A 27,999-nucleotide genomic window follows, 5' to 3' on the forward strand; every position below is an offset into this window, starting at 1 on the left:
CTATTTTCCTTTTTTATCTGTCCCTTTGTCAACGTCACAGTAAGAGTAAATAAAGCGATCAAGAATCTGTCGGTCTGAAAATTATGAAGAAAAACAGGATGAAAATTTCCATTTAACTAAGTGCTAAATAGAGAAATTCTAGGAAGGAGGCAAATATCTGATAATAGTACTCTAAATATAAATTCAATGAGACCAAAATAATCAAAGGATAGTATGTTTAATAGCTAAAAAGACACAATTATGTTAATTATTGATTAAAAAGAGCAAACAGTATTCAAGGGATCAGCAAGACTTCCTGGAAAGAGCATGGATTTCGGAATGAAATAAACTTAGGTTTCAGCTCTGTGCTGGCAAATACATCTGTCCCCTCCATTTATTCATTTCCTCATCTTTGAATGCAGATAATGATACTTACCTAGCTCAGTTGAATGGACGAGGAATGCTATGTGAAGCACCTAGACAGTGCTTGGTCTCGGTGATGTGATGATAAACAACACAATAGAGACTATTGTTCCAAAAGTTTCTTCCAAGCCAGGGTTGTTTTTCTGCCCACCAGTGTTGGGAGGCTTTGCAATCTTTGAGTGATAACTGATCATGGGAGGCCCTTCAACTCCCTGGCCTCCATTTCCTCATCTAGAAATTGAAGGAGTCTTTTCTGGTTCTGAACATCTATGGTCCCCTAATCCTAATTACATATTTTTTAATTGTACTTTGTGGAGCTGTAAAGCTTTGTCACTCCTAGCAATTGCCATCTCTGCAGCCAAAACTAAGAGAAAGGAAGAATGCGAGTGATAACATGTTCTCCTATTCAATGTCCATGTTGTCATGCACAGTGTTACAAATGCCAGCTGAGGGCTGGAAATCAGGTGTGTGTGGGGGGGGCGGGCGGGAGGTGTTCCTGGTTTACTCTCCAGTTATGTTTGCATTTATTTGTGTTTGTGACTTCACATTTAATTTTCAACCCCACACTCATCCTTCTCCCTGTCTTTCCTGACCTCAGCGTTTTTCAGTTGAGGTAAACTTTCATAAAGTGAAATGCACTGATCATGCATGTACAGGTTAATGGGCTGACATTTGCATAGGTGCAACTCACACCCATGTAATGATAAAGATCATTTCCACCACACTGGAAAGTCCTGTCTTGCTCTTTCCCAGTCAATCCCTCCTACCCCAAGACAGTCTCTGTTCCAATTTCCTTCATTGTAGATAAGTTTTGCCTGTGGTAGACTTTCAAATAAATGAAACCATACAAAATATATTATTTTGTGTCTGGCTTCTTTCACTCAGCATAATAATGTCTTTGAGGTTTATACATTTTGTTGAATACATCAATAATTCATTCTTCTTTATTGCCTAGTAGTATTTCATTTTGTGAATATACCACAGTTTATTTATCCATTCTCCTGTTGATGGAAGTTTGAGTTGTATCCAGTTTGTGACTATTAAGAAAAAAAAAGAAAATGGGCAGAAGACCTAAATAGACATTTCACCAAAGAAGACATACAGATGGCCAGGAGGCACATGAAAAGATGCTCAACATCACTAATTATTAGAGAAATGCAAATCAAAACTACAATGAGATATCACCTCACACCGGTCAGAATGGCCATCATCAAAAAATCTACAAACGATAAATGCTGGAGAGGATGGGGAGAAAAGGGAACCCTTTTGCACTGTTGGTGGGAGTGTAAATTGATACAGCCACTATGGAGGACAGAATGGGGATTCTTTAAAAAACTAAAAATAGAACTACCATATGACCCAGCAATCCCACTACTGGGCATATACCCTGAGAAAACCATAATTCAAAAAGAGTCATGTACCAAAATGTTCATTGCAGCTCTATTTACAATAGCCAGGACATGGCAGCAACCTAAGTGTCCATCGACAGATGAATGGGTAAAGAAGATGTGGCACATATATACAATGGAATATCACTCAGCCATAAAAAGAAATGAAATTGAGTTATTTGTAGTGAAGTGGATGGACCTAGAGTCTGTCATACAGAGTGAAGTAAGTCAGAAAGAGAAAAACAAATACCGTATGCTAATGCATATATATAGAATCTAAAAAAAAAAAAAAAAATGGTAGGAGTCAGGGAGCTTACTGACCGGGGTAGGAGTTGGGGGCTTACTGAGTGCCTGTGGATGTTCTGAGCTTAGGCCTGACCATGGGGCATAAAGCAAGGCAGTGACCTCCACATTGTACAGAGCATGTTGTGTAGGAGATGGGCCACTGGGTGTGGGAAGAAATATTAGGATCTCTATTTCTATTTGCTTTTGGCTTCTTTAACATTTTGAATGTTTTATAATGTACATAACATGTTAGTTTAGTGGTATATGAAGATACTTTATAGAAATATATACATCTGTATTAGGGCATGTGCTAAAAATGAGGGGCGATAGGTTGTGTGACCACGAGCATTGGGTGCTGAGAGGCAGCTGTTGGAAGAGTTTAGTTTCCTCTTCTCCAAGTCTTATTCTCTGAGTGGACATTTTACACACGCTCAAACTGACCACTTGCCCCTGAGATGCTCCCAAGCAAATTCCAGTCACTAGGCCCCAAACTGGGGTAAATCTCTGTTGCGTGGAGTGACCCAACCTATGCTGAATGGCATTTATCTCTTCGAGGAGGAGATACATGAAGATTCTCATGTACCCTAAAAAGCCTCTCACAAAAAAGTACCCCCAAACAGGAAATAAAGATTACAGAAACTAAAACAAAGCCGTGAGATAGTACAGACACCCACTGGAGAAATCAGTTAACCGTAAGAAAAAGAGAAGTCACCCTGGAGCAATCCAACCACAGCAAAGTGAGATCAGAAATTAGTGAAAAGCTAGATGTTTCTATTTTAATAAGTGGGGATATAGTCACTGGGTTCTCTTTTAATAAAAATTTATTTTAAATGGGTTGACGTTTGCACTAAACTATGGGATTTTTTTGAAAGCTATATATATATATATTTTGGGAACATATAACTCCAGTGGCTAGAAGTTGGAACAATTTCTATTTGGTGTAAAGCAATTATTATGATCTGTAATTTATTAAATAGTAATTCAGGACCTCATCTTACCTTTGTAAGAAACACTCTGAAGGTACTCTGTGACTTGAGAGGGAGTGAATGAGCTCAAAATTGTTGAGAAATCCAGGTAGACTTTCCCGTACTCACTTTGGTATGTGGTCTGCTTCTTCCTGCGCTCTTGATTCCTCACGTGTCGGTACAGCATGGAAGGGACTGGGGGACCCAAGGGAAGGAAAAAAGAAAGAGCTGTCACTGAGCAAAGAATTCCTGCCTTTATTTGTGGGACGCGCCCCTGACAGCCCTGAGCCCAACTTGGAGCTTAATCGGCGTCCTTAATTGTATTGGGAAGTGAGGAGCTATACGTCTCCTCCCGTGACTGGGGCCGTGCAGAGCTGCTGGGGTACGCAGGGTTGTTGCTATTGGAAGTGGGAATGACTGGAGATGACGGCCAGAAGGTTGAGTTTGACCACCATTCTCCCTGAAATAGACTCTTCTGCAGGTCAGCATGTTGGGATGGCAGCATTCACCACCTGCTGAACAAACCAGCACCTTCCTAGAAGCTTCTTTCCCTTTCATGCCATCTCCTGTGCAGATGTGGATGGACACACTGAGGGGCCTCCCTCAGGGACCCAGGTGTCTCAGGAGGAGCAGTTTGGAAGAACAATGACATCTACAGTTAGCACTCTCTGTACATCTGGACGGATAGAGGTATGAGGTGCAAGTAAACCCAGAATCACTTATATTTGATCCTGAATGTTGTTCATTTAAGGTGGGATCTGCTAGTCATGGAATTCTCATGAAAAAGAAACAATGAAAGGACTTCCCTGGTGGCGCAGTGGTTGAGAATACAGCTGCCAATGCAGGGGACACAGGTTTGGGCCCTGGTCCGGGAGGATCCCACATGCCGCGGAGCAACTAAGCCCATGTGCCACAACCACTGAGCCTGCGCTCTAGAGCCCGTGAGCCACAACTACTGAGCCCGTGTGCCACAACTACTGAAGCCCGCGCGCCTAGAGCCCGTGCTCCGCAACAAGAGAAGCCACTGCAATGAGAAGCCCGCGCACCACAATGAAGAGTAGCCCCTGCTGGCTGCAACTAGAGAAAGCCCGCACGCAGCAACAAAGACCCAACACAGAAATAAATAAATAAATAAATAAATTTATTTTAAAAAAAACAATGAAGAGGGCAGACTTGTGGTTGCCAAGGGGGAGGGGAGGTAGGGAGGGAAGGATTGGGAGTTTGGGAATAGCAGATGCAAATTGGTATGTAAAGGATGGATAAACAACAAGGTCCTACTGTATAGCACAGGGTACTATATTCAGAGTGTTTGAAGGGTCTGGAAATGCTTTAAGTGGAGAATATAGAGGGCATGTAATAAAGGTTTCACTGAATAGTGGATTTCTAGTAGTTAACCTCTGGGGGAAGAAATAGAACCAATGGCCAGAAGTTTAGCAAGGAAGATTCTAGCTGTTGAGAACTTTCAAACAGAGTATCCAAGGATGAAGGAGCTACACTGGGGGATGGGACACCCCCTCCAAAGAGTTTAAACAGGTAAACTGTCTCCTCTTGGCAAGGATGGGCGAGAAGGGATTTGTACATGATGGGAGGATCTAGACTAGGTACTCCTAGGCTGCCTTCCAACCCAAGATGCTCAGCTTCTGCTCTGTGATTTTTGTCTAAAGCACTACTTGATCCCAACTCCATGCAAGGAATAAATCACTTTCTCAGACTAACACCAGATTATCCTCTTAACCAGGAATTTGGAGGTGGCTTGGTCATGGAACTTTTTTTTTTTTTTCATGGAACTTTTAAAAACTTTTCTGTTGTAAACAACAGCAATTGGGGTCATAAAAGAACACTCAAGTAAAATCGTTGCTAAATGTAAAGATGCTTGAAGGATGTGCCGTGTGGATAAACTTCCAGGGGATAACTGACAAGTCTAATTTGATTCTCAAGGAACTTTTTTTTTCTTTTGGTTGTTTAATAGCAACTAAATCCCATTTTATAAGTGGGGGGGGGCGTGTCCCCCAATCCCAACAACTGTCCCTCCCAGGCAGAGGATGTACTCATTTCACGGCACAAGCAATCATTTCTCTTCTGAGACATAATCCTCATTCCCTGGGTTTGAGGCTAAGTGCCCCAGAGTCCTAGTTTTGATTCCATTCAGGGGTCACTGACATTCTCTATGACTGTTATCAAGGTCACCCATCAGGGCCCTATGTGTTGAGGAATCTTGGAGCAAGAACAGTCTATGAAGTTGTTTTAAAAGCTGCAGGTGTACTTACCTAGACCCTGAGAAGCAATGGGTAGGCTTGAGTAGCATCCGTATTTGAAACTAAAATCCTGAAGCTCAGGAATTTTAGCTGGAATTTGGTAATTCCATCGAAATTCAGTGTCTGCTGGTCGGGGAAGGAAGTTTTTCCATTCCAGAAACATCTGAGAATGTTGTTTCATCTTTTGAGCTGGGGCACAAATGGAAGGCAATAATTACTCCTTGTAAGCTATTTCTAAATAGCCTCATATTTTCATTCCATTCTGCTTCTGGCAGTAACTTCCAATTTATCACACTAAAACACACTCTTCTTGCATTTAGAGGTACGGTCAACGTACTTTTTAGGGACATTTCAACCAGGAAATAATTTTCTGCTTTATCAGGCACAGGAAGTACAAGCTCAAATGATAAGAAGTAGTTTCTAATGAGTACATTGTACATCAGTTAGGAGCGCTCATGTGTTTCTGCTCCGTGGACTCAGGAAGCATGTCTCAGTCAAGTAGTCCTGCCTAGTCCCTGGGGCAGGGGTTAGGGTGCAGAGTGAGAGATTTAGTTAGGGCTATGGTTGCCATATAAAACATAGGGTGACGGTTAAATTTTTGGGGGGGCCACACCATGTGACTTGCAGGATCTTAGCTCCCCAACAAGGGATCAAACCTGTGCCCCCTGCAATGGAAGCACAGAGTCCTAACTACTGGACTACCAGGGAATTCCTGGATGCCAGTTAAATTTGAATTTCAGATAAACAATGAATAATTTCTTAGTGTAAGTATGTATAGGTATTCATTTTTTGCCTGTTATACACCATTATTCAAATTTAACTGGGCATCCTGTATTTTTATTTGCTAAACCTGGCAACCTTAGATGGGGCAGTGCATATCATCCCCATTATCTGGAAAAGAACCACTCAAAGGAAAAGAACCTTACCGATGGAGGGTTAGGTTAGATCATTGTCATTAGTGGACCGTAGCACTATTATTTTTGGAAATAACTCTGCTAACAAATATTCATTAAACATATGATCCTTAAATACCTCTGAAGCACTGACTAAAACCAGGTTCCACAAGCACTACCAGATTAACTGAGGAGAGAATCACAAGTCATTTCACCTGGAGTGAGTTCACCCCTAATTCTTGCTGCAGAATGTTGGTTCAGAGGCACATCATACAACACCAACTTTAATTGGGACAAAGATATTAAAAACATGATTATCACCTAATAAGGACCTACTGTATAGCACAGGGAACTCTACTCAATACTCTGTAATGGACTATGTGGGAAAAGAATCTAAAAAAGAGTGGATGTATGTATACATATAACCGATTCACATTGCTGTACACCTGAAACTAACACAACATTGTAAATCAAGTATACTCCAATAAAAATTTTTTTAAAATAAATAAAATGAAGAGAAAAAATTCAAATTGTGGAAATTTGGACAAAATCAGCTACTTGTGGTAGGAGATGAAAAAGAGATTAGAAATAAAGATCAAAGTCTTCTTTGAAAAAATAAAATAAGTGGTACTAGAAAAAATAAAGTATTCATAACCCTAAAAAAAAAAAGCCACAAATATCATGAGCAATGTCACAACAGTGCTAATTACTATTAACACTGACCTCTATTCTTTTTCCAAAATAGTTTTTCAATAGGTCTTTTCAAAATAAATTCAAATGTACATTGTATATCAAACAATATGTGATGTCATCTACTGGTACTCAAGAGCATTTTAATATTGATTTTTAAAAAATAATCTCTGTCCAGACCAGCACAGTGGGAAAGGGTTTCACTACACGGTGCCTCTTAGTTTAGATGACTCAGGGAGAGAGGCCATGGGTACTCAATGGTCCTCATAATGACCTCATAAACCACCCGAGGAGAAGGCAAGGTTATAGAGAGAGAAGAAAACTCTTGGGCTCAAACATCAGGACATTCCTTAAGCTATTTCGGAAAATCATCTGGTATTGTTCCTAGTAAGCAGCATCTATAACTTGGTTTTTGTAAATTACTAATGGCTTTATTAATAAATAAATTCCCGTTGAAATACTTGATACAGATGCCTATCCTTCTCCCCTAGCTGACACTCAAAAGCAAATGTTTTCAGTTCCTATATGGATTCTGTGTCAAGGTTAAAGGTAATTAAGTCATTGTTCTACCTTAAGACAATCTCGAACCAGTGTGATTAGAAAGAGATATACAGGATACATGGATATGGAATGTGATATCTTGCAACCATAACACTTGGAACTGTGGTTCTCACATGGAGATAATACATCAGAAATACCTCGGAAGTTTATTCCAAAATATACCTGCTGAACCTCATCCCAGACATTAAGACTTTCTAGAAGTGGGACCCAGGCACTTACATTGTGAACAAGCTTCTCATAAGAATCACTCACTCAGAGCTGTGGATAAGGTGCTACAGAAGCCCAGAGGGAGTGTGACAGGCTCTGTTACCGGAAGGGAAGGAAGACAAGAATCAAAAGGCAGACACAGCAAAAGGCGTGTTTTGACAATGGGTCAACACTGAAGCAAAAGATGCACAGAGTGTTCATGAAATGTAGTCTAGTTGGTGTGAGTGTGAGGAACGCAGGCAAGGGAGGAGGAGTAGCTGAGGGTGAAGCAGGAGAGGAAAGTTAGGAACCACTAACTTTGTGAAGGGTCTTGAGGGGCTGGTTCATGGGGACCAGGATGGACCAGCATAGAAGTAGAGCAACTGGAGATGAAGACCCAGAAAAGACAAAAATCAGGCTCTGGATTTACTCTGAGTTCCTTTGAAGATAAAGATTAAGTCTTTTTTTTTTAAATTAATTTTTATTGGAGTAGAGTTGCTTTACAATGTTGTGTTAGTTTCTACTGTACAGCAAAATGAATCAGCCATACATATACATACATCCTCTCGCTTTTGGACTTCCTGCCCGTTTAGGTCACCACTGAGCATTGAGTAGAGTTCCCTGTGCTATACAGCACGTTCTCATTAGTTATCTATTTTATACACAGTATCAATAGTGTATATGTGTCAATTTCAATCTCCAATTCCTCCCATCCCTCCACTTTCCCCCTCGGTATCCATATGTTTGTTCTCCACGTCTGTGTCTTTATGTACTTAATTAAGATTAAGTCTTATTCTTCATTGATCCTTAGTATACATATCACTGTAATAGACCTCATTAAATATTTACTAAATTAATGAGTGAACAAAAGAAAAAAAAAAAGAAATGTAATTGCTATGTATTAGCAATTCATTTGAAACACACTCTAGTTACTGCCTATGTGATATATGCTTAAAGTACCTCTTAGTTCTTAGTTCTTCTTAACTAATGGTTTTATTGTCTGTATAAAATTTCATGTTAATGAGTTCCTTCGGCATTATTAAAAGAAGTTCCTGATACAAAAGGACCTGACCAACACCTGAAGTCCCCATAATTGTATTGAAGTCTGGACAGAGAAGATAACCTGACCCAACACTAACCCTGCCTCCAAGGCCTGGACTCCTCCCAGGGACCATCCCTGCCCCTCAGGAGATCAGCTCCCACCGGTTTCTTTTCCAGTTGATAAAGGTGATACCAGAGTAGTTATAGCCCAAAGGGAGAAACTGACCCTTTAAGATTAGGTATGGCATCTGCAGAAAGGCCCCAGTAAATCTACAGCAAGGACTGTTCAAAACCACTAGGACCATGGGCACATAGTCTATAGCCAGGTGAGACCTAGTTCTGCTGTCTTTATCTGCTCTTCTAATTCATCAAAGCCGAGTTCTCCAAGCCTGCGTGTGAAAACAAACACCTTTTAGTGCTTGTCACTCATTCGCCTTAACTCAATAATGAGGATTCAAAGATAAGACATAGTCCCTGTGCTTCAGAAGCTTAAGGTATTAGAGAAACAGATACATAAAAGGTAATCACAATATTATTTGATAAATGCTGTGTAAGAGGGAAGAACAGGTGCTATAAAAACATGGGAAGGGCACCAATCCAAACCTGGGGGATCAGAGAAGACTCCTGGGAGAGAAATGAAGCTTACATTTAGACTTAAATCATGGACAGACGTAGGCTTAAAAACAGGGAGGAAGACGTCTTCCTCGGGCAGGAGGCATCATGAGCCTGGAGGATGGAAGGCAGTCGGTCTCATAAAAAGAATGGGGGGCTGGCGAGGGGGACTGCTGGGGTGATGGGCGAGGACAAGATTATACAGGGCACCAGATTATACAGTAAGGCACTTAGCTTTTATCCGAGGAGGGTGGGGGCAGGGTGTCACTGAGGGTTTTAAGCTGGAAGGTGATGTCAGTTTGCTCATCTGGAAACTCACTATGGCTCTAGTATGGACTGCGGACTGGAGGAGACCAAACTGGACGAGGGAATGAATTAGAGGTCATCCAAGGCAGAGACTATGGTAGCCTGAACGAAGGCAGTGGCCGTGGGGAGGGAGAGAAGCAGATGGAGGTGAGAGATTTAGGAGGGAGTCTTAGCAGGTCTTGGGTATTTATCCACACATGGAGAAATGCTGAAAGGACAACTCTGACTGGAAGCTCAAAGACATCTTTTAAGAATGCTGACATTTCGGGCTTCCCTGGTGGCGCAGTGGTTAAGAATCCGCCTGCCAAGGCAGGGGACACGGGTTCGAGCCCTGGTCCAGGAAGATCCCACATGCCGCGGAGCAACAAAGGCCGTGTGCCACAACTACTGAGCCCACGTGCCACAACTACTGAAGCCCATGCTCCTAGAGCCCGTGCTTTGCAACAAGAGAAGCCACCACAATGAGAAGCTCACACATCACAACAAAGAGTAGCCCCTGCTCGCTGCAACCAGAGAAACCCGCGTGCAGCAACAAAGACCCAACACAGTTAAAAATAAATAAATAAATAAAATAATTTTAAAAAAAGAACGCTGACGTTTCAAATGGTTTCCCATGACCCTGAGTGTTTATCTGCAAGTATGGAGGTCTTTTGATTCCACACCCATCCAGCTTCAGAAAATGTACTTCTCATACATTCTCTCTATCATTCAGCAAATATTTACAGAGCACCTCCTATACACGAGGACGAGGCTATATACTGCACTAGGTCCTGAGTGAATAAGGGCGTCTGGGGCACTTACTGAATAGTGAGGAAAGAGTAAAACACAAACAACAGAAAACACAAACTAGTAAACAAATGACTGCAAAATGCAGGGGTGCTAGACAAACAAGGTGGCAGCACGCCTCTTCAGATAAAATTGTAGGAAAGGTCTCACAGGCAAGGTGACATTTAAGCTGGAGTCAAGAGAGTGACAAAGTGAAACCCCAGAAAGAGCCTTTCAGGCAGAGTGCACAGGCTGCACACTGACCGAAGGTGGGAAAGAGGTTAAAGGAGTTGAAAAAAGGCTCATGGAGCTGGAGCCTAATGAACGAGAGGTATGGAGTGAGGAGGAAAGGTGAGGACGAAAGCAAGGGCCAGCCTTGCAGGACGTTGTGGACCAAGAGAAGTAACTGGAACGTGCATTTTAATCAAAGTGCAAGGGAAGCCAGTGAAAGGAAGCAGTAGAAATATATGATCCAATTTAGACTGTGAAAGAGCCTCTGGCTGCCATGTAGCGATAGAATTGCAGGGATCTGTAGCTAATGCAGGAAGATCAGTGGCGGGGGGAGGAGAAGGTGTTGACTTGGGACCCTTGTGAGACTTCTACTCGGTCACCAAATACACAGAACCAGGGACCTGAGGAAGGGCTTGGGGAAGAGAAACAAATGCAGAATTCCTCAGGAAGATGGATCATTGCTCTTTAAAGGAATCAGGAACTCTAAGGAACTCTGTTAGAGATCAAATAGAAAAAAGACAAGAAAGAAGGAGACAAAGAAGTAGGGAAAACCAGGAGAGTGTGGAGTCACAGAAGATCAAAGGAAGAGTGTTTCAAGGAAGAGCAAGTGGCCATGGTAGTTATATGGCTACCCTCTCCTAGCCAGAAGATTTGTTGGTGCAAAATCGAACCAAAGAAGCTCTGGATTCGGGGACACCAGGCACAGTAGAAGGTGATGTACTGAGATGCTGGACCAGAAAAAATGGATTCAGTGAGTGTGACGGGCACATAGAAAACTAAGCATATGAAAAGAATCAATTATTAACTCTGGTAAAAAACAAAAGAAAACTGAAAGGAAACATAACCATAAAATACCATCTGGCTCAGCAGTAAATATTTACATAATCATAATATATCATATCATCGTAATCATAATATAAACACTAGCAATTGCGTTAACCCCAAATTTGTAATACGATTATACTGAGAGGATGGATGGAGGGGTCATGAGAAAAAATTAGAGGAGGACCAAATCCTCAGTTACCATAACAGGAAGTCAATTGTAATGTCTAAAATTGATGAATCAAAAATAGCAGTATTAAGCATATGATTTTAAAATATGGAGGCTCCCGTAAGAAGACATAGTTGAAAGGATGGAAACTGACAGCCAGTGGGAGTAGGACCAAGAGTGGAGGGGGTGGGTCAACGAACTGCTGTTTCATTGTGAGCCTTTAGGTAACTATTAGATTTCACTCTCTGCATGTATTGGTTTAATAAAGGAATTTTAATTCAAGTAATTTAAAAATGGTGAACCAGCAGTTTAGAATTGAAAACTGCACGTTTAACTCGACCCCGTCATCTTCTCCTGGCTCATTCGTCCTTGTCCTTTGGGCCCAAGAAGCCTTTCCTGACCTTCTCCCCAGCCCCTGCCCACATTAGGCTGGGTGTCCTACTGTGCGCCCACAGCACCCTGCAGTTCCCACAATGTGCATCTTTTTATAGGTGTTAACTAGGTCAACTATTGTTTGCTAAATTGCCTTTCTCCACGTCTGTACTGTGAGTTCCTTGAGGGAGAAGACTGCACCTGTGTTGCTCACCACTGCGACTCCAGTGCCTTTCTACCAGGGAAAGGAGAAAAATGAACGTTTACCTTTTGCTGTGTCCACAAAGTCTCTCCTCGTATGGGAAATAAACTGATTTGCTATTGCCTTCCGAACCTCTTCCATTGAAGCAGCGATTTTCCAAGGGAAGTAGCTCTTTACTGAGGCTGTCGATTGACCTTGAGGCAGTGTCCAGTGAAAGAAGTCCTGTCAGTACAAACACAATTTTCAAGAAAATCCACGTGGGTTCACCTCACGGAATGAAGAACATGTGTGTTTTTGTGTACGTGTTCTTTCGAGTCCTTTACGTGCAGCTACCACAATGAGGTGCCAGTGTGTCCAGGGAGCCATCAGCTGACCCAGCTGTAACATGGTACTTTGTCATTTCTTTGGCTTTTCACGTTGAAGACAATAAAATGTGACTGGGGAGAAGTGATCATATTCTAAATATATCTGTAGTAAATAAGGTTTCCTGACGCATAGAATGTGGGATGTGAAGCAAAGAGATGGGCCAAGGATGACTCCAGGGATTGAGGTCTGAACAGTTGAAAGGGTGGAGTGGCCATGAAATGAAACATGGAATAGTCCAGACTTAGAGGGACACTCAGGTGTTCAGTTGTGGTAATGTGACATTTGAGGAGTCTTTAAGTAAACTTCCAGCAGGAGATCTTAAGAAAGCAGTTGGATATATGAATCTGAGTTAAGGGGAGTGGACTAAGCTGAAGATAATTTTGGAAGTCATCTCATACAGTTGAAATAAATTAAGACTGGATGAGATCACCAAGCTAGAAATTAGAAGAGATTTGATGATCAAACCTTGGGGCACTTCATCATTAAGAGGTCAAAGATAAGTGGAAGAAGCAGCAAAAGAGACTGAGAAGGGGCAGGCAGTTATGAAAGAGAAAACCCAAGAGAATGTGTTGTACTAGAAGCCAAGTAAGAAAGTGAAGGAAAAAGGACTGATCATTGTGTGAAATGCTGCTGGCAGGTCAAGTGAGATGAGGACAGAGACTTGACCTTTGGGTTTAGCAGACTGGGGTTCATTGATGACCTTGAAAAGAGCAGTTTGGGTAGAGTTGTAGGGAGGAATGCCTGATTAGTGTGAGATGGAGGGCTTCTTGGAGAAATGGCAGGAAATGTACAAGAAGAGTGCCTGGCACATGCTAGGCATTCAATAAATATTGGTTGCTTGAATGGATGAGTAAAAGATAGTACACATAACCATCCACTACTTGAAGGCTTTGCCCTCCAGTCACTGCTAAGCCCAGGTAAGCTGGTTTTCTCCAAGACCCTGAGTGGGAATTGACCTCACCAGTGATGTCTGATGGGGCACCAAATAGGTAGCAGAGATACCTGACATGGCAATGATCTCTTTCTTGTATCTCTTTCCCAGATATCTGAGAGACCATATCTTTCAGGCTTTCCTCTGTGGCCCCTCCATGGTCTCCATTTAAGTCTTCTTTCCTCACCCTGCACCTCAAACCTGGGGATTCCCCAGGGCTTCATCAGAGGCATGTATCTTTACCCTCTACATGTTCTTCCTGGTAGGCATGGGCACTCTGAGGTGTCATTTGCACCCATATACACGCAAACCCTACCAGCAAAAAGGACCATCCAGTGGGATCAACTGCAGAGTCTCCCGATCACTGGGCAAGTCCCGAGCTGCCTCCAGCCCATTTCCCCCTGACTGCCCACACGTCAAGGCATCGTAATTGCTGCAGACATGGGCCCTCCTTTTCCACCGCCCTTTCCTTGAAGGAGCCCCAAACCACCAGTCTGCACTTTAACTCTTAGGGTGATACTCTTCCTTTGTTCCTGAGCAGCAGACTCTCTTAGCAGAGAGGCAGCAACTTGCTAGTTGCCAGGCCCTGAGCCACAATCAAAACTGCTTAACAGAAAACAAAAGTAAATGGCAGAGAGGCCTCAGAAGAGTAAATAATGCAGTATACCCTCAACTCAGGTTGATGGGAAGGGCATTCACGTGCTGGGAGGGTCTGCAGGCTGGCACAGGAACACTCATTGGCTGAGAGCCTTCAATAACACTTAAAGGGGAAATAAATGCTGTGCGTATGTATGTGTATGTATACGTATACATATACAATGTAATATTGTAACCGACTATTTTGCATTAATTATAAATCTTAAGGAAAATACTCAACAGGTAAATAGATTACATGAGTGGGTGCCATGAGGAACCAAGTTAAATGGGGTATGTGTGTATGTTCTAATGACTCCAAAGTCTACCCACATCTACAGCTCGCCTCTTCCCCTCGAGTTCCAGACCTGTGTATTCAACTGCAGGTTGGATATATCCTCAACCAACATGTCTTCAACTGAACTCACATTTCCCCCAAGGCTTTCCCCACCAAACCCGGTCCTACCGAATGTTCCAGTTCAGTAAATAACATCAGCACAGACCCAGCCATCCAAGTAAAAAACAGGAAGATCATCATTCATTCCTCTCCCTTGTCTTTTACATCCTTTCAGTCATCAAATCCTGACCATTCAACTGCCATATTATCTATTGAATGTGTCCAGGTGCTTCCATCTCAGGTGTCACCATGCCATATGGCAACCAAGTAAATGAAACCCTTTACTACAATTGAGCTTTGCCTTTTATGATGGAAGAAGGGTACACAGTGCCTAGAAAACAGAGGGAGGTTCAGTTACTTTCATCTAGAGGAGAAGGGAATTAAAGATGGCTCTCTTTAAGCTGAGCCTTGAAGAATATGTAAGTTTCCTTGGTGGATAAGAGAAGGGCATTCTGGATAGTCAACAAAATGATAAAAGTTCTGATGGTTTGAGAATGCTTACACCAAACACAAATACTTGTACGTGCCTGTTCATAGCAGCTTTGTTCACAAAGGCCAAAAGGTGGCAACAACCCAAATGTCCATCAATAGATAAATGGATAAACAATTTGTGGTGTATACATACAATAAAATATTATTCAACCATAAAAAGGAATGAAGTGCTGATAGATGCTACAATGTGAATGAACTTTGAAAACAATGTTTTCAAACAATGCTAAGTGAAAGAAGACAGGCACAAAAGGTCACATATTGTATAGTATGATTCCACATACAAAATATCTAGAATATGTCATCCATAGAGACAGAAAGCAGATTGGTAGTTGCCAGAGACTAGGGGAGAGGGAAACAGGAAATAATATCTTAATGGGTACAGGGTTTCCTCTTGAGATTATGAAAATATGTTGAAATGAGGCAGAGGTGGTGGTTGTAGAACATTATGAATGTACTAATTGCCAGTGATTTGTTCACATTAAAATGGTTAATTTCATGCTACATGAATTTCACTTCAATTAAAACAAAAAGTTTCAGGGACTTCCCTGGTGGCTCAGTGGTTGAGAGTCTGCCTGCCAGGGCAGGGGACGCCGGTTCGAGCCCTGGTCCGGGAGGATCCCACATGCCGCGGAGCAACAAAGCCCGTGCGCCACAACTACTGGGCCTGTGCTCTGGAGCCCGTGAGCCACAGCTACTGGGCCCGCGTGCTGCAACTGCTGGGGCCCACATGCCTGGAGCCTGTGCTCCGCAACTGGGGAGGCCACTGTGGTGAGAGGCCCACGCACAGTGGCGAAGACCCAGCGCAGCCAAAAATAAATAAATAAAATAAATAAATTTATTAAAATAAATGTTTCTTATTTAAGGGGAAAAGGGAGTAGTAGTTAGAAATAAATGTGAGAAGGTGAGCAAAAAAGAGTCTAAGAAGGACCACAGCTGTAGATGATGGAGGATCTTTGGGATATATCCAAACTCTCATTCTTATGGATTATTGATAGAATATCACATTCAGAAGATATGTAGATATTATCTTACTTGACTGGGGTAATAAGATTTGTGGTTCTTGATTCCTCCTGAAGTTCCAATGTTGATCAAATCTTCTTTAGGATATGATTTCCAAACATACTCGTCATTGTACTGTGTCTGATTGGGAATAGCATCACTAAGTGCATATGTATATCCTAATCTTCTGGTACTTTTTTGACTGTAAGAAAAGGGTGGAAACTAGAGTAAGGGATTAAATACCAAATTTCACAACAGTACACATGTCAAATAATTTTTTAAAGATTAGCTGCCTTAAGACTTGATGCCAGAAATAATTTAATTTCTAGGTTTCCCTGAAAAGAAACAATCCTGTATCTTATGATGGCCCTTAACAAAAGTAAGAGTGTCCTAATGTGAAATTTAAAAGAATAATCTGAAATTCATTAATTTTTTAATTAATTTTTTTAAAGAGCTGAGTACTCTTCTGTGTAAACAGTACTTCAGTATAACCAAATACTTGGCGAAGGAAAGTTTCTCTCTATAAAAAGTATTCCAGTTAATAAAAGGAAAAGTATAAGAATTAGGATACCACTGGTTTGCAAGTCCCTAATGAAATAATGCATCTAGGCAATGATCAGCAGTTGCCACTCTGGATATACATACACAACACCACCTATTAAACACTTTCGTGAAGATACCCAACCTGAATCAGATGAAGTCTTTGGAATATTAGATTACAGGAAATACATGAAAAGAAGGATAGTTTTAAATGACACGATGGGGATGGAGTCAGAAAAATCCAGAACAAATCATCTGTTTCTTCAACAAAGAAATTCTCAGAAAAAAAAAATGGAGGAACATGTAGATTAAATGAAGTAAGAGAATACAATGCAGAGACCTTGTCTGGATTCAATTTCTAACCAACTGTTTGTTTTTTTTTTAAATTATGAGACAATTGGGGAAAATCTGATTGTTTATTGGCTATTTGATATTAAGGAATTGCTTTTTTAGGTGAGATAATGGTATTGCTACATATTTTTAAAGCATCCTTATCTTTCAGAGATACATAAAAATATATTTAGACTTATGATATAATGCCTGGAATTTGTTTCAACATTATCCAGTGGGAAGGCTAAGTGGAGGATATACATTAAAAATGTCCATGTGTTGTTGATTATTATAGCTGGATGATAGCTGGGGATTTATTGTATATTCCTTTGTGTGTGCCTAAAATATTTCATATTGACTTTTTTAAAAAAGAGGGCTGGATACGATTCAGGTTACATCTGTAAGAAACCAAACATCTGGAAAGTGGGATACATCTGGATGCTGGACTATTTCACTTGTCATTCAAATGTACAGATTCAAGCATGACTGTGGTCCTAAATCAAACTGAAGTCATCGAAGGTGCATGAAGACCTTTCCAAAGGGATCACAGCACAAACTGCTTTAAAGGAATAGATTTTCACATCCGCATTTCTCAATATATTCTTTCTTAACATGTATCTGCCTGAGAACAAAGCTGCATATCTAGTGGGTCTTTTCCTTCCCTCATCCTTTTCTCCCTTCCCCACTTCACCATAGGCTCTTACTAAGGTGCATTACACCTCAGTGTGTTAGCTGCCAATGGTGAGAGGGGCGCCGGGCAAAGGGAACTTCATTATGGTGATTTCAGGGAACTCCCTTGTAACCCAAATTCCATACACTTACCTAGGGCTTGCCGTTCTAGGTCAAGAGTAAAGGATGGGGCTATAACCAGAGCATTATGGCCTGTGCAGGGATGTTCTGAATGTAGGTACACTGTAGATTGGTGTGGCTGAGAGTAACGGCTAGTTTTCCCTGTCCTAAAAATTATCAAATGTTCATCCTTCTTTAAGGAGAAGCTTCTAAGAGGAAAGCAGAGAATATAGATTGCTGAAAATGGCTCTTTCCCCTACATATTTAAAGGAAAGCATTTTTCCAGCTTTTAAAAAATCCCTAGGATATGTCACTAGCTGGAAAGAAGAGCATCTCTGTTTAGATGAAGCAGTACGGGATGGCAATGCTGATTCTTTTCAATGTACCTGGAATCTTTTCTGAGACTATCAGATTTTTAAAGATTCACTGGATAAAACTGGTATATAAAAATCTTGTGATCTTTTTTTCAGATTTTGTATTCATCATTCAATAAGGTATTTAAAGCTAATTTTTTAACCCAAACATATTATGAAATATTTACTTCAATATAGTCAGTCCTCATTTTATTTTATGATGTAAAATATTTAACAATACATGAAAGTATACGCTAGCTTGTCAGACTAGTAATTTTCCATATATAACTATATACTTACCATATATAACTTTCTCTTTCATTAAATACATAGTAAATGTTTGATTTGGTTTCTAAAGAAATCAATGAAATTGTTTCTGATTTTTATGCATGATATTATTTAATTATTTTCCAAAGTCAAGCACCAGAGTTCTGCACACATGAGAACATATTTAACTAAGGAACCTCATATTTTTTATCATACTCCTCACTTCACAGATAACTTACATATTTAGCTACACATTTCATTGCATTATTTTTGTTACTTGGATGTAATTAATCATATTAGACCTGAATCTTTCTACACTTCTCCTGTCTACTTTTAATAATCTTCCCTACAATATATATTCCATAATTTATCAGTAGTTTTCATAATATTCCTCAAAACATATGTTAACGTTTATTTAAACTAGAATTGTAGTCAGATTTTTATTTTGACAGGAAGTAAACCTAATTTCACTTGTTGGTTGGACCACAAGGACTGATTTTACCAGCTAGGTAAACATGGTGTAAATTGTATGAGTTAAATCTTCAGCTCAAAGATTTGGATAAAAATATATTTAGAGTATGTAATGACAAAAACATTTTTATAAAAAAAAAAGATTATATTGGAAAACCTTTATTGAAATTAATGTTCCTATTTTCTAAGTCCTTTTTGAGTATATAGTATTAAATAAGTTTCTTCCAAATGAAGGAGTAACAGATGTAATTTAATAGTCATTTGTTAAGATGTGCTTTTTCAGGCCATATATGACAAACCCACAGCAAATATCATTCTCAGTGGTGAAAAACTGAAAGCATTTCCTCTAAGATCAGAAACAAGACAAGGATCACTATCATTCAACATAGTTTTGGAAGTCCTAGCCATGGCAATCAGAGAAGAAAAAGAAATAAAAGGAATCCAAATCAGAAAAGAAGAAGTAAAATTGTCACTGTTTGCAGATGACATGATACTATACATAGAAAATCCTAAAGGTGCCACCAGAAAACTACTAGAGTTAATCAATGAATTTGGTAAAGTTGCAGGATACAAAATTAATGCACAAAAATCTCTTGCATTCCTATACACTAACAATGAAAGATCAGAAAGAGAAATTAAGGAAACAATCCCATTCACCATTGCAACAAAAAGAATAAAATACCTAGGAATAAACCTACCTAAGGAGGTAAAAGACCTGTACTCAGAAAAGTATAAGACACTGATGAAAGAAATCAAAGGTGATACAAACAGATGGAGAGATAGACCATGTTCTTGGATTGGAAGAATCAATATTGTGAAAATGACTATACTACCCAAAGCAATCTACAGATTCAATGCAATCCCTATCAAATTACCAGTGGCATTTTTTACAGAACTAGAACAAAAAAATCTTAAAATTTATATGGAGACACAAAAGACCCCGAATAGCCAAAGCAATTTTGAGGGAAAAAAATGGAGCTGGAGGAATCAGACTCCCTGACTTCAGACTATACTACAAAGCTACAGTAATCAAGACAATATAGTACTGGCACAAAAACAGAAATATAGATCAGTGGAAGAGGATAGAAAGCCCAGAGATAAACCCACACACCTATGGTCAACTAATCTATGACAAAGGAGGCAAGGATATACAATGGAGAAAAGACAGTCTCTTCAATAAATGGTGCTGGGAAAACTGGACAGCTACATGTAAAAGAATGAAATTAGAACACTCCTTAACACCGTACACAAAAATAAACTCAAAATGTATTAAAGACCTAAACGTAAGACCGGACACTATAAAACTCTTAGACGAAAACATAGGAAGAACACTCTTTGACATAAATCACAGCAAAATCTTTTAGACCCACCTCTTAGAGTAATGGAAATAAAAACAAAAATAAACAAATGGGACCTAATGAAACTTTTTGCACAGCAAAGGAAAATATAAACAAGATGAAAAGACAATCCTCAGAATGGGAGAAAATATTTGCAAACGAATCAACGGACAAAGGATTAATCTCCAAAATATATAAACAGCTCATGCAGCTCAATATTAAAAAAACAAACAACCCAATCAAAAAAATGGGCAGAAGACCTAAACAGACATTTCTCCAAAGAAGACATGCAGATGGCCAAGGGGCACATGAAAAGCTGCTCAACATCACTAATTATGAGAGAAACACAAATCAGAACTACAATGAGGTATCACCTCACACCAGTTAGAATGGGCATCATCAGAAAATCTACACACAACAAATGCTGGACAGGGTGTGCAGAAAAGGGAACCCTCTTGCACTGTTGGTGGCAATGTAAATTGATACAGCCACTATGGAGAACAGTATGGAGGTTCCTCAAAAAACTAAAAATAGTATTACCATATGACCCAGCAATCCCACTACTGGGCATATACCCAGAGAAAACCATAATTCAAAAAGACACATGCACCCCAATGTTCATTGCAGCACTATTTACAATAGCTAGGTCATGGAAGCAACCTAAATGCCCATCGACAGACGAATGGATAAAGAAGTTGTGGTACATATATACAATGGAATATTACTCAGCCATCAAAAGGAACGAAATTGAGTCATTTGTAGAGACGTGGATGGACCTAGAGACTGTCATATAGAGTGAAGTAAGTCAGGAAGAGAAAAACAAATATCGTATATTAACGCATATATGTGGAATCTAGAAAAATGGTACAGATGAACCGGTTTGCAGGGCAGAAATAGACACAGAGATGTAGAGAACAAACGTATGGACACCAAGGGGGAAAGGAGTGGGGGTGGGGGGGCTTGGTGGTGGTGTGATGAACTGGGAGATTGGGATCGACATATATACACCAATATGTATAAAACTGATAACTAATAAGAACCTGCTGTCTAAAAAAATAAAATAAAATTCAAATATAAAAAAAAAGACAGGCCTTTTCAGTATACTTCTCAGAAAAACGAGATAGGGAATAACTCAATAACTGGATGACAAATCATCTAATTATTTGCTTTCAATGAAACTGAAGGAGTACACAACCAAGCTGTCAGCCAATCAATCATTAAAAATCACCTTGTGATTTTTGGCATATAACCATAAAGAGTTCAGAGTATTGAATGGCATTGCTACACTAAAACTCCTTTCATTCACATCTACTTAATTATGAGAACAAGGTTTCTCAACACTAGCATTTATAAATTGAAAAAAAAAAAAAAAAGCAGGAAAAATTGATGCTGAATGTGGTCTCATTCCAAACATAATAACACTCAAATCTGGAGACATAAAGTAATTGAAAACAAAACAGCCCCATTTATCTCATTAAGATGCAATTCCAAAAAATTTACTTTTTCTGTTTAGTAATTATTAACACTTGTAATGTGTTTATTGCTTTGAGCAATTCTGTACTAAAAATAATTGTGATAACTCAATACTTAGGGTCATATAACATGTTTAAAAATTAATGTCAATTAATATACTGAAATAGTTGCAAAGAGGTATAATGGAGTGATCAATAAATTGCTTTCAAACACAAAATATATTAGAGCAGGGTAAAATTCTATGGAGGAAGTAGACTGGGACTAAGAGTTCAAGAAAGAAAGAGAATGAAATAAATGATCTGTTCAAGAAGAGCTTGTTTGTATATATTTTTTAAAAAGGGTCAGAGTGAGTATCAATTTGCTAAGGTGGTTAGATTACCCACTGGTTATATGTAAAGAAATGATTTAATGGTCTTGTTTTAAAATGTCAATATTTAGGATGGGCTGGAAGTTTTATATTTTACAGCTGTTTAAATTTATAATAAGAACTTTTCTGTGAACTTTAAAAATATGTGAATTTGAAGACCACTGACCTAGACTCCATAAGTACCCATTTGGTCTTGGCTTTCATCCCAAATGTTTCTTCTTCAGACAACTGTTACTGTTTGGGAAGCTGGCATAATCCTTACCATCAGAGGGTAAATCTCCCAGTAGGGGATATAATGTGACTCAGTGGGATAGCCCGTAACTCGGAAATTAGGAGTCTTGCAGACCTGCACTTTTTGGAAGTCTGTCGTATATTATGCTGGGGAAAAATGAATGAAAATTTGGGGGGTAACTTCTTCGTGCTAGTCACTGGACTACTGCTTTCAGTTTGTCCTCAGAACAACCACCTTATGCAGGAGTCATCATTCCCACTTTGCCAACCATAAAACTAAGCCGTAGCTGGCTGGTTACTTGCCTAAGGGAGCAGAGAAAATAAGGGGTAATTAGAGCAGGGAGCTGAGGCTGGAGCCCATTTCTGCCTGACTGCACCACACAGTCTGGACAGTACTCCATTTGACTTCTCGACAATGTGAACTTTTAAGGTGAAAAGATCCTCTATATTGGAAGTAATTTACAGAGTGAACACAGACAAGGGAAGGTCCTCCATGCTAATTTCCCACCTACCACTGATGCAATGAAAGATGGCAGGGCTTTCCCAGCCCCACCCTCTCTCACCCACCAATGAGCTTAGAGAGGCAGCTGATGGACAGATATTCCCACCACCCTCGGTTCAGGTGGAATTGAGGGAGACGTTGCAAGCAAACATTGCTTTAGGAAGCAATAGTTGGAGGAGTGAAGGTAAGGGTAAGGGGACTGTGGCCTTGTTCCAGCTTCCAAGACTAGTGTTGGGTGGAAGTGCTAACAATTACTCACTTATCCAGTCATTCAGTTGTCCTTGCCTGCCTACTATATACCAGGTAATGAACTCAATTCATGCTCCATGTTTAGGTAGCACAGTTCTATTAACTGTATACTGGCTCTGTTGTAAAGCATGATACACAGTGGCTTTATGAAGGATCCATGTGTTAATTTTCTCAATTTTCCTGTAGGAGCTTGGGATACTCTTTGAAGAGGAAACCCTCTCTGATGCTTGGAGGAGACCTGTGCGTGCAGTGGGTCTTATCTGAGTGCATTTTCTATAAGCCTTCTCTGATTACTCTCTATTGGTTTTGGACTCTGAATAATAGAAGAAAGGTGATCAAGTGTGTATATCAATCTGACTCGAATAGGGATGTACCGAATTAAAGCAGGCACTGCTCCTGTCTTAGGTGTGAATGCAGTCTTCGTCGTGGTGGCATAGGAATCCCAATTGGTATCACCTGCTAAAAGCACAATAGAACAGTTTTAAATGTGGCAAGCCAGCATATTTTGATCAAATGTTGTTTTAATAATTAAAATAATTTTGCAAGAGACAAACATTTAGGGTGGTAATGCGGAGTGTAAAGGAATGAAGACCAACTTGTGAGCTCCACTAGGGAAGAGGCGAAGCTCAATTTAATTATGAGTTCCGCCCTAGATAAAAATAGGTCTATTGTTTTTCTTGAGAATTCACATATACTATTTTAAAGAATTCGAGCAATACATAAAAATATAAAGAAAAGAGTTCATTTGAAATTCTATTATCTTAGGATGATATCGCTGTTTTATTGCCTGACTTTTCATGCATCCTATCAGATATACCTGTAAATGCATGAACTGATTTTACACCAAGAGGGTCATAGTTTCCATGTCAGGTTCTCTCCTGGACCCCTTGTCCTTGCTCCTTCCTGGCCCTGCTTGTAATCACCCTCCTCCCAGGTAGCCCATGTTAACAATTGTGCCTGTTTCTTTCCAGACTTTTATAACTGCTACGATAATCATATACACATTGATATATACCTATATCAATACATTATCACATTGGGTTTTAGTTTTAGAGTGAGTATCAATTTGCTAAGGTGGTTAGATTACCCACTGGTTATATGTAAAGAAATGATTTAATGGTCTTGTTTTAAAATGTCAATATTTAGGATGGGCTGGAAGTTTTATCTTTTACAGCTGTTTAAATTTATAATAAGAACTTTTCTGTGAACTTTAAAAATATGTGAATTTGAAGACCACTGACCTAGACTCCATAAGTACCCATTAGGTTTTGGCTTTCATCCCAAATATTTCTTCTTCAGACAACTGTTACTGTTTGGGAAGCTGGCATAATCCTTACTGTCAGAGGGTAAATCTCCCAGTAGGTGATATAATGTGACTCAGTGGGATAGCCGGTATCATCTTACACAAAGTGTCCTTCTCGTCTACCTGTCACTTAACGGCGCCGTATGGGAAACCCCTCTGACTCGTCTGGTGCAGCTCTAATTAATTCTTTGTAACGACTGTGCAAGATTCCGGCGGCATAGCTGTTCTTTAAAGCTGTGAGAGTGAGTGAGCTCAGCAAGGGAGGGAGTGGCATTAGAGGAGGTGACGTCCAAAGGCTGAAGCCCGGGGCCCCCCAATGTCAAGAGGCTGGGGAGATGAGGAGCAGCCGGTGAAGCAGGCTGAGAAGAGCAGTGAGGGAGGTGCGTGGAGACCCAGGAGGCTGTGGAGTCCTGATGGCCGAAGGAAGAACGTGATTCCAGGAGGAGGGAGGGGCACCTACAACGGCAAATGCTGCTGGCGGGCCGGGAGGGGGAGGATGGAGAATTCACCGGTGTGCAGACACAAGGACTGATCTGCCCCAACCTCCCCTTGTGAACGGAGGTACCACCAGATTACTTCGGAATATATTTTTAAAATTTAATTCGATCATTCTCTCTTTCTTCATATCTAGGCAGTTAGCTGTGGTTTTTTAGATTTCACTAGAACCTGGGTGAAAGGATCCCTTCCATGTTCGAAGCAAAGCCATCTGGGGTCCATCACCTCACCTCTCACACCGCAGCCACGTCACTGCCTGCGTTTTCTCCCGTTCACGCATCCTAAATACAATTGCCGTAAAGCATCTTTCTCAAAGGTGCATTCAGTTTCCAAATAGTCTGAAAACCTATATGCCACTGCCTACATATAAAACCCTAAAGAAACATTTAGTTTTTGCCATCTGTATACTTCTCCCCGTCTCTCCCATCCAGGGCTTGTTTCTCATTGAACCGGTCCTTGAATCCAGCCAGGCAGCAGCATCCGCCCCTCTGTAACTATTCACCCGCTGCCTTCACACGGGGTGAGTTCCACCTCCACCTGAGGCTTCCCCAGGCTAACTAAAGCCTTAGCCCCTGCCTGTCACACTCTGTCCTTCTGTTCGCAGACTCTTGGCTGATGTCTACGCTCTGATCCCGTTATACTAGAAATGACACTATCCTTTGATTCTTCTGCTTTAGTGGGAACCACTTTATACTTTAAAGCATCTTATTCCAACAGCAGAATTAATGTTCTTTGTTAAGAGAATTTCAAGCACGGACAAGTAGGTGGGGAGAAACTGTGAGGCTGTGTTGCTCTTAAAATAAACTATCACTTCACCTGATTTGAAGCTCTGAGTTTGACTCTTAGAAGGATGGGGAAGGATCTTCTGCACAGAGACTGTCTTTTTCCGAAGCAAGCAACACCAATCTAGGCCTGATCACTCTTTGCAGATGCAAGTAGGATTTGAGATGAAGAACATCCTAGATTATCCGGTGGGCCCTAAATGCAATTTCAGTGTCCTCATAAGAAAGGCAGAGGGAGGTTGGCCACGGAGGAGGAGGAGGCGATGTGACCATGGAGGCCGAGACTGGAATGATGGGCCACAGGTCAAGAATGCCGACAGCCACCAGAAGCTGGAAGACGCAAGGAAGGATTCTCCCCAAGAGCCACCAGAGGGAGTGCAGCCGTGCCAATAGCTTGATTCCAGGCTTCGGGCCTCCAAAATGTGAAAAAAATAAATTTCTATTGTTTTCAGCCACCAGTTTGTGGAAATTTATGGCAGTCCTTGGAAGGAATACAGCACTTAAGAGCCCAGTCGATAGTAATAGTTCGATAGCAATTAGTCCATAAGCGTCATCAGTCTCATCCTATTTTGAGACCAGAGCTGGACAGTGACACATTAGGCCCAGCTTTTAGAGGGTGACCCTTCCATCAGTGGAGGATGGGGTAGCACAGAGTGGCTGTTAGAGACTCGGGACTGGATGTGAAGGGGCAAACTCCCCCCAGGGGAAGGGACACTTTGGAGGCAGGATCAGTGACACCTGGTGATGACATTGAGGTGTCAGTGAAGCTGCCCTCTCCTCTCCTTTAAGCAGCTGGGACCCTCCTTACTGAGCTTCCAGGTCTAGGAGGACAAGGAGTGAAATTTTGTACATGTTGCATTTGAGGCCCTTCTGTGACATCCACATGCATCTGGTAGACTGATGGATATTTTGGTCTGAGATTTAGGAAGAGCATCTGAGTTAGAGATAAAGATGAGAGAGCCATTGATTGGCACCTTTATGTAGACTTGAAGCCCTGTGGCAGGATATGGCCGCTCACATAGGGGATGTAAACCAAGAAGGAGAAAACTTGGAGGACGCCAACATTCCCAGACAAGAGAGGGGAGAGCAGACAGTGAAAGAAACCAAGACAGGGTGGCTAGAAATGGAGGATGAGACTCAAGGGGGAGTGGGGGGGGGGGCGGTCCTGGGGAAGAGGCTCCGGCTCCTCTGCCTCTCCTCTCTGCCTGGACACCATAGAGAAATATTTTTGTATTAATTATTTTCATTTGCTATTCGTAATTTACAAAGGGATGAATGGGATGAAAGTATGCATTTCATTCATTCTCCTCGGACTACAATTCTAGGGAATTTGCAGTTGAACAATCCCCACGGCTCTGTAGCCACCAGGGAACCACAATTACCCAGCTAGAGGGCTGCGATGGGTTATTATTGCCATGAGAAAGGCCAGGATGGAGCTGACTACACAGTAATCATGCCAGTAGCATCACAGCTAGAGTGGCTCTCCCTCCACTGACACAAAAAGCTGAGTTAGTAAACCAGCTGCATTCGCATGCAAAATTAGTATTAAAAGCACTGCCTCTGTTAAATACAAAATCCCTTTGAAAGAAAAATCAGCGAAGTTTAGAAGCGACAGCTGAATGCCATAGTTCCCAGCCTCTGCTACAGTCACGGGGGGGGACGCTGTAGATCCACTTGGGGGTCGCTTCTCTGCATTCTGCAGCCCCTCCCCGCCCCCTTTCTGTGCTGTTTCCCAGATCCTGCCGGGGATCAGGGCCCCCGCTGGGTCTGCTCTCTTCAGAGCTCCCGACCTCTGTTGCTTCTTTGTCTTTGCCTTTGTTCTCCAGACACTAGGCCTTCCTTTTGCTTGTCCCCTCCTGGACATTTCATGGGGTGTTTAAACTCCGAGCTGTTTAGGGAGGGCTTTGACAGAAGGTATGGCGAAGGGCTGGAAAGGGGCAAGGTCGTGAACACCCTTTCATTTTCCCTGACTCCCAGCCTCTCCTTAAATTGAGTCCCACCCGTAAGGGGGAGGCACACACCCTTGAAGACCCGAGCAGCCTTCGCTCCAGGCACCGCGTCTCCAGGGGAGACCCCGTCCCCGCCCCCCCGCCGGCTGGCAGCGTCCGCAGTCTTACTTGGCCGGATCTTGTGGCCGCATTGAGAAGGACACGGAGCCTCGGGCCCAGGCTCTGCCATTCTTGCTAGAAGAGGCCGTTGCTGGGCCCCTTGCACCAGCCGGACTGGGTGCTGCGCGGCCGCTTTGTGACGCTTCGCCGTGGAGACGCGGGGAGGTTCCCGGCTGCTCAGCCCCTGGCAGACGAGGTGCAGGGCGCTTCACCGGGCCGGCTGGGGGACCCGGTGCTGAAAGTAAAAAGATGTGCTTCTAGTAATATGATGGGTTCCTTACTTTCGTGTATTTGTCTAGTTCATGCAATGAGCTTTCCCGAGCAGTGTCTTATATATATTTGGGGAGAGGAGCAAAAGGGGATTAGACCGAAGAGAAAGTAATATTGTCAGATTTTCAACTGCAAATTTTCAGCTATGCATAGTTTTCAGCTTAAGCGA

At 41.4% G+C, this 27,999-nt stretch overlaps 1 protein-coding gene across 2 annotated transcripts; it reads right to left on the reverse strand.

Annotated features, from left to right (window-relative positions):
• Positions 1 to 27,630, reverse strand: TEX26 (testis expressed 26). Of its 2 annotated transcripts, none has more exons than XM_061171151.1 (7): positions 27,570 to 27,630; positions 23,247 to 23,328; positions 15,997 to 16,165; positions 12,211 to 12,367; positions 5,308 to 5,484; positions 3,074 to 3,235; positions 1 to 74 (listed from the first exon to the last, which is right to left on the reverse strand). In XM_061171151.1, exons 1-7 carry the CDS (start codon positions 27,628 to 27,630, stop codon positions 1 to 3), a joined length of 882 nt encoding a protein of 293 aa, XP_061027134.1. The 2 variants fall into 2 exon arrangements, with proteins under 2 accessions (XP_061027134.1, XP_061027133.1); XM_061171150.1 differs by having other exon boundaries at positions 23,247 to 23,331.
• Positions 27,631 to 27,999: the final 369 nt, after the last annotated feature.

The sequence above is a fragment of the Eubalaena glacialis genome, chromosome 16 (genome assembly GCF_028564815.1).
Source record: "Eubalaena glacialis isolate mEubGla1 chromosome 16, mEubGla1.1.hap2.+ XY, whole genome shotgun sequence".
Taxonomy (NCBI): Eukaryota; Metazoa; Chordata; class Mammalia; order Artiodactyla; family Balaenidae; genus Eubalaena; species Eubalaena glacialis.

Excerpts from the sequence above, each read along its gene's own strand:
- TEX26 (XM_061171150.1), bottom strand. The coding sequence starts at position 27,630 with ATGGCAGAGCCTGGGCCCGAGGCTCCGTGTCCTTCTCAATGCGGCCAC. Across the intron at positions 23,332-27,569 it reads CGGCCACAAGATCCGGCCAA|CAGGTGATACCAATTGGGAT; the intron begins GTAAGACTGCGG and ends TTGTGCTTTTAG. Across the intron at positions 16,166-23,246 it reads GCAGTGCCTGCTTTAATTCG|TCAAAAAAGTACCAGAAGAT; the intron begins GTACATCCCTAT and ends CTTTTCTTACAG.